Below are 7,280 nucleotides of genomic sequence, written 5' to 3'. Positions count from 1 at the left end.
CCCTCTTATTCCTTTGTCCTCTCACCTCTCACTTTCTCTCCTCTCTCCTTTTCTTCTTTCTTCTTTCTCCTTTCCTCTTTCTCTCTCTCTCTCTCTAGCCTTCTCTCTCTCTCTCTCTCTCTCCCTCTCCCTCTCCCTCTCTCTCTCTCTCTCTCCCTCTCTCCCCTCTCTTTTTCTACCTTCTCTCTTTCTCCATGCATTTCTATAATAAAGCTCTTAAACCATAGAGGGTCTCTGCTCCATCAAGACCCGCCGCACACTCTGGTCATTGTTGGGAACTTCTTCCCCTAACCCTCTCTCCTACAACCCTGGGGCTTTAGCAAGGTAGCTCCGGGGTTCCTGATTGGGGGCTGCCCCTTTTCCACCACCCCCCCCCCCCTTGCCATGGGTCAGGCATGCTCACCTGGGGCCAAGTAGAAAAGTGTCCCGCTGCTCTGCCTGTGTCCACCTGCCCAGAGCACAGGAACTCTGGCCGAATGTTAGGCCCCTTTCCTCCCCACTTTTCCCCAGAGACCCCCTTTATTTTTGTTCCCAACACTAGGGCAGGGAGGAGGGAGGTCCAGCCTTGGCTGACTTGCCAGTCATTTTTGCAGGCCAGTAGACCTAGAGCCAAGTGACTCACTGTGGCAGCAGACCCACAGTCTGATTTTCCACACCATAGCTTTCCACCAGTGGTTTGCTGGACAAGGCCTTGTTCATGTCAGGGTGTGAATGCCCCAAGGCTTTGAGGGACATGAAGACAGCAGGTCAGTGGGGCCAACAAGGTTTGAAGGACAGCAAGGCTCTGTCCAGCAATTGTGCAGGCATGAGGCGGCCATTGCTGCTGTCGTCCTAGAGCCGGGCGATTGCCTCTGGCACTAAGTGTGGGAATGGTTCTGGAAGGTGATTCGTTAACTGAATGAAATGTGACTGGGGTTTTGCTGGGAAGAGGACTCTGGGCTGCTGCTGCTCATGACCTCCCTGCCTTCAGCACACCTCAGATACCAGACACTTTACAATCTATATCTCAGGACATATAACCCACCTCTTCCTTAAGCTCAGCTGAGACTGAACCCCTACTTCAGAGCTAAGACCTTGGGAGGTCGTGGCCATCCTCCCAACCCACATCCCCAGATGCCTCCTTGTCTCATAGGGACTAGCCTGCTCTTTTGTGAGAACCAGCTGTATTCCCACACCCTTCAAAGGCTCTAAGGAACCCTGGTTGGCAGAAAGGATGGTTAGCAGCTGCTCCCGGCGTTTAGACTGTCTTGGAGATGGAAATACAGCAAGGAGGTTGTCACTGGGAAATGGTGGTCCCCAGATGTGAGAGGCTATTGGAAGACTTAGTGGTACCATGTTGCTACCTTAGGTCGTCCAGGACACCTGCCTCAGCCCGAGTAGACTTCTTCCCAGAGATCTACCTGAGAAAATGGGTGAGAGGAAAGCCCACTTGCTGTGTAATTACTCTGGGAGTTGAGAGGGAGCCCAGTAGAGGCTGCTGTGCTAGAGGATGAGGGAGGAACTTGGCATTGAAGAGCCAAAGTTGATAGAAAAGGAAAACGCAATGGACCAGGCTGAGGTGGCTCTTTTGGCATGGCCGGTGATGTTTAAAGGATGTAGGAAGAATGGGCTCCAGTTGGCTTTGAGCAAAGTGTCTTGGAGAAGATGACAAGTGCTAGATCTAGTCTGACGGGAAGAGGGGCTTGCAGGCTGTGGGCCCACTGTGTGTGTGGAGAACTGATACCGAAGAGGAAGCACAGTGATCAGTGTCTTGGTCTGGTTGTGTCTCGTGCCCAGGTAAGGCCACCACCAGGGTGTTGTCTAGGACCTGCCCTGCTGGCCTGTGGTAAGCTTCAGTAGCCGTCCCCATGTTTACTGTAGAGACGTGAGTGTGGAGTGGAAGACGCTGACTGTTAGTGTCAGCGGGAAGTACTTGCTCCAGCCAGGATTGGTACCAGCAGGTAGGAAGCTCATTAATTAGTTATTGTGGGAGCCACCAGACCTGTCACCCTGATTGACATCTCTTCCCACATTTGTAGCAGGGATTTAATTGTCTTATCTGAGAAGCTTCCCAGAACTTAAAATCCTGGTTTTAGATCCTCTTACAAGGTCAGTGTAGCATAATGACCCAGGTACCTCACCAGGTCACCTCCTGGTCGGCTCCTCTCCTCTCTTTTTCCCTCTAGAGCAGTGTTCTCAACCTGTGGGCCAGGACCATCAGAAAATAGGTATTTACATTACACAACAGCAACAAAACTACAGTTAGGAAGTAGCAATGAAAATAACTGTGTGGTTGGAGGTCACTACAGCATAAGGGACAGTAAGAAAGGGCGCACCATTAGGTAGGTTGAGAACACTGCTCTAGAGGATTGTTCTGAATTGAGGTGTGATACAGTCTGTGTTTTTTTTTTTTTTTTAGGGCTTTGTGGTGTGTGGGGGTTATAACTCACATGGCTGCAGCCAGTGTGACTTCCCCTGGCTCCCTAGATCTGCTACAGCCTGGCTTCTCCAAGACCCTCCTGGGGACCAGGTTAGAAGCCAAGTACCTCTGTTCAGCCTGCAGAAACATCCTGCGGAGGCCTTTCCAGGCCCAGTGTGGGCACCGCTACTGCTCCTTCTGCCTGACCAGCATCCTCAGGTGTGCATCCATTCTCTCCAGGTGGGTGGGTCAGCCAGGTGGCTCTGAAGTCAGATTGCACACTGTCCTGTAGAATGGTTGCCAGTACAAATTCTTCATGGATTCTGGAGGCTTAGCTCAAATCAAGAATGTAAAATTTATTGGGCTGGAGAGATGGCTCAGCGGTTAGAAACACTGACTGTTTTTCCAGAGGTTCTGAGTTCAATTCCCAGCAACTACATGGTGGCTCACAACCATCTGTAAAGTGATCAGATGCCCTCTTCTGGTGTGTCTGAATACAGCTACAGTGTACTTATATACGTAAAATAAATAAATAATTCTGTTAAAAAAATATAAAAAAAAATTGATTGTTTCTGGATAAGGTGGAACGTCCCTTAATTTCAGCGCTCAGGAAGCAGAAGCAGGAGACCTCTGTGAGTTCAAGGTCATCCTGGCCTACAACTGAGTTCTAGGGCTACCTAAAAAAAAAGAAAGAATGGAGAACTGATCATAGCAACGTATGGCAATAGTAGTATATTCTCTCTCTCTCTCTCTCTCTCTCTCTCTCTGTGTGTGTGTGTGTGTGTGTGTGTGTGTGTGTGTCTGGTCTGTCTGTCTCTCTCTCTCTCTCTCTCTCTCTCTAAATTTTTGTTCCCAACTCTTGGGAGGTAGAGACTGGAAGATCAGAAGTTCAGGGTCATCCTTGGCTGTGTAGCAAGTTCAAAACCAATCTCAGCTCTGTGTCTCAAAAAATAACAGACATCAGAGAACTGGCTCAGTGCATGAAAGCACTTGCTGCAGGTTTGACAGGCTGAGTGTGAGCCCTGTGATCCACACTTATGAAGGAGAGAGCTGACTTGTCCTCTGACCTCCACCAGCACACCTTGGTACATGTTTATACACACAGTACATTTTAAAAATGTAACTAAAAAATTAAAGAGGCAGGGTAGATAAAGTGCTTCCCATGAAATCAAGGCTTGAGTTTGGTCCTTTCCACCCATGTAAAAACCTGGGCATGGAAATATGCACTTGAACTCACATCATATGCCTGGAGATGGAGTCAGGAGGGTTCTTGGGGTTCATTGTTTTGCCTAATCTGCATGTTGTAGGTCCTGGTAAGAGTTCTAGCTGAAAAAGGTAGATGGCACGTAAGGAGAAGTACCTGGTATGTGACCTCTAGCTTCAGATACATGTATATGCACCCGTATTCATCTTCTCCCCCCCCCCCCCACACACACATTGGCTATATATTGGAATACTATTTTTGGACATGTAGGTTAAATATTGTATGTTGGTTTCACAGGCACTAGAAAGTTAGTGTGAGGATTATAGCTCCCTTAGGCTGCTCTGGGTGGGTAGATTGAATGTCACACAAGTGGGTGGCTGACATGTGTCACTTGCCGTAGTCTGAAAGGGCAGCAGCAGTGCACATGGAGAAATAAACACACCCACGTTTTTCTACCATGTAGTTTAGAGGCCAGGGCCTACAGTCAAGGCTCAGTGACAAAGCACTTACCTGGCATTCATGAAACCTTAGCTTGATCCCTGACATCACAAATTCAAAAAGAAAAAGGAGGAGATGGTTAGCCTTACAAGTTCAGGCCCTGATACCCTTTTCCACATTTCAGCTTCTCGTTTGTGGGTTTTCATGATATTGTACAGTTGATATACTAGTTTGTTCAAAGATGAGAAAAACAAAGAATGAACAGTGTGGAGCCGGGTTGTGGGCTGAGCAGGCAGTGCTCAGAGATTCTGCAGAGCAGGCATTTCAGCGGACTCTGTGTTTCCTCTGTTCCCACCAGCTCTGGGCCTCAGAACTGTGCGGCCTGTGTCCATGAAGGCCTGTATGAAGAAGGCGTTTCTATTCTAGAGAGTAGTTCGGTAAGTACTCAGTATTGAGAGAAACATGTCAAAATTAACAGAAATGTTTAGCAAGCGGTTTTGTTCTGTAGCACTGGTAACGGAATGAAGATTTGGGCGCTGAGAGTGGCCTCTTCATGACCCTTTAGGGTTGGAGAGGCTGAGAAGCGTGGGCCGGCTGGTCCTTCTGCCCCACGTGCTGGCTGAAAAGGGTGGCTCAGCTAGTTTTGGGTAGGGTCTCTGATCTAGATGTTGCTTCATAGACAGTCGGGTACTGGGAGAGGGTGTAACCCAAGGACATTCCTGTTCCAGGCCTTTCCAGATAACGCTGCCCGCAGAGAGGTGGAGAGCCTGCCAGCTGTCTGTCCCAATGATGGATGCACTTGGAAGGGGACCTTGAAAGAATACGAGGTAGATGGACATTTCTGTTCTGGCCCAGTGGCTGAGTCTCCAGCAGTGGGCTTTAAAAAATAATTTATTTCTATGCATGTGTGGTTTGCTTGCATGTATGTCTATGCAAGTGTATTGGACCCCTGGAACTGAAATTATGGACAGCTGTGAGCTGCCTACCGAGAATTGAGCTGGGTCCTCTGAAGAGCAGTCAGTGCTCCTAACTTTCTTCTTCTTCTTCTTCTTCTTCTTCTTCTTCTTCTTCTTCTTCTTCTTCTTCTTCTTCTTCTTCTTTTTAAAGATTTATTTATTTATTTATTTTATATAAGTACACTGTTGCTGTCTTCAGACACTCCAGAAGAGAGCATCCAGTCCCATTACAGATGGTTGTGAACCACCATGTGGTTGCTGGGAATTGAACTCAGGCCCTCTGGAAGAGCAGATGGTACTCTTAACCGCTGAGCCATCTCTCCAGCTCCCATGCTTTTGAGTCATCTCTTCAACCCCTACAAAACATTTCTCATAGAAGCCATGTTCTAGTCTTGCTAGAACTGGCCTGGCCAATGTATGTGAAACAAGTTCCTCCTCAGAGCTGGCCATGGTGGCACACTCCTTTAATGCCAGTACTCGGGAGGCAGAGGCAGGCCGATCTCTGAATTTGAGGCTAGCCTGGTCTACAGAGAACGTTCCATGACAGCCATCACTTCATAGAGAAACCCTGTCTCGAAAAAACAGAAAAGAAAGGAAAAGAAGGGCCTTTTTCTTTCTCTGAGTATGCCCGTGACCCCAGCACTTGGGAAGGTGAGGCTGGAGAATGCTGAGTTTCGGGCTAGCTGGGCTACCTAGCGAATTTTGTTTTTGTTTTGTTTTCTTTCTTTCTTTGTTTAAAGAGTACCCTTTTGAAACCTAAATAGTGCGGGTAGGCCTGTTCCATAAGTCTGTCACTTCTTTCCACGTCTTAGTTTCCTACTCCAGTTCCCCAGAGGTACAGTAGGACGGGAGTGCCTTACGTAAGAAGCTAGCGCCAGGCTGGCCTTGGGAACACCATTGTGTTGCTTTGGCTGCAGAATTTTCGTTTTTTGCAGGAAGCTGCAGCTTTTAAGCTCAGTGGGAGTCTGTGGTGTATATCATACCCACCAGGGATTTCTCTATTGTTATTTGTTTTCTATTTCTTTTGAGTCAGTCTTTCTATAGCCCTTGTTGTCCTGGAATTCAGAGATCCACTTGCCTCTGCCTCTTGAGTTCTGGGATTAAAGACATGCACTACCCTCCCTCACTCACAAGAGTTTTCTTGCTGTGAATTGTGTTGACTCTGGAAGTTATGTAAGTAATGGGTATATTTGTTTTGGTCACAGAAAGACATCTAGAAGGCCAAGAGGAAGAGGTGGTCTATGAAAGGGACCAGTGTAGTGTGAACATTAGCATGAGCTTTTTTTTTTTAAGTATGTCACCTTTAGGCATCTTGAGTTAAACCTGCATTACAGAGGCCACTTGGTTAAGTGACACCCCTCCAGTCCACCAAGTTTCTCATTCCTCTTGTTGCTCTAGTCAACAACCTTCAAAGAAGTTTTTGATTCCGCTGGACATGGTGATGCACACCTAAAATCACTATTCTTAGAAGGCTGAGACAGGAGGACCATGTGTTCAAAGGTGGCCCAGGCTGCTAGTGAGGCCTTGTCTTCCCTATGCCTGCCTCTTGTGTCCCGTGACCTGTTGACTGGTCACACTTTGTGATCTCAGGCCTTGGGCTTCAGTCTCTAGCTGAGCAGTTTGGGCTTCACTTGGGTGAACAAGAAACTCGGTTTTTTCTAGCATGGTGTCAGGACCTGATCAAGAGTCATAGTCCACACTGTATCCTTAAAATGAAATGCTTAGTGCTGTCTGTGAAAGAGATGGCTCCTAGGGAAGTGACATGCTTGGTGTATTGGGTGGATGCAGGAAAATATGGGTGTAGGGCATGGAGGCCTATAGAACCTGTTTGCTCTTGAAGGTGTTTTGAGAGACCCCTGGGGCAAGTGGAATAATTCTTCCCAGGCCTGTGGTAGGCTTTAGATTCCACCAAGATTTCTGTTGCCTCCAGGCCTGTGGTACTGTAGGTCAGTGACTGTGTGGGCCTCTGACTGATGGCCAGGGACTGCAGCCAGGCCATGGGCTTGGTGCCATGTGGCTTTGTAGGCATGCAGGGTGGAAAGTCCCTGGCTGCACCCTTTGAGAGCTCTGGAAAGTCCCTGAGATGAGTTGGGTTTGGTCACATGGGAGGGCAGGCACAGCTCAGCCTTAGCTGATTTTATTGATAAAAACTTGTCGCTGGTGGCAAATGTCACAAGCCAGAGAAGAAATTACACCCTCTTTGTGCCGTCATTACCACAGATAATCTTCTCTTCTGCCTGTCACAAGTCTCTTTATTTCTTAGCTTTCACTGGAAACTAAGGTT

The 7,280-nt window shown here is 47.9% G+C and overlaps 1 protein-coding gene across 8 annotated transcripts in view; it reads left to right on the top strand.

The window, feature by feature from the left end:
• The window catches only part of Traf2 (TNF receptor associated factor 2), a 28,536-nt gene that overhangs the window by 6,068 nt on the left and 15,188 nt on the right, over positions 1-7,280 (top strand). For 7 of the 8 annotated variants that reach the window (XM_021156435.2, XM_029474232.1, XM_029474234.1 and 4 more), the window contains exons 2-4: positions 2,399-2,638; positions 4,399-4,477; positions 4,769-4,867. In XM_021156435.2, the coding sequence (XP_021012094.1) occupies positions 2,430-2,638; positions 4,399-4,477; positions 4,769-4,867 (387 nt within the window). In that variant the 5' untranslated portion in view covers positions 2,399-2,429. The remainder of the gene's footprint in view (positions 1-2,398; positions 2,639-4,398; positions 4,478-4,768; positions 4,868-7,280) is intronic. The other variant, XM_021156438.2, reaches the window with a different exon arrangement.

This window comes from Mus caroli, chromosome 2 (genome assembly GCF_900094665.2).
Source record: "Mus caroli chromosome 2, CAROLI_EIJ_v1.1, whole genome shotgun sequence".
NCBI lineage: Eukaryota > Metazoa > Chordata > Mammalia > Rodentia > Muridae > Mus > Mus caroli.
The sequence above is the reverse complement of the archived record's forward strand: the minus strand, read 5'-3'. Positions and strand labels throughout refer to the sequence as shown.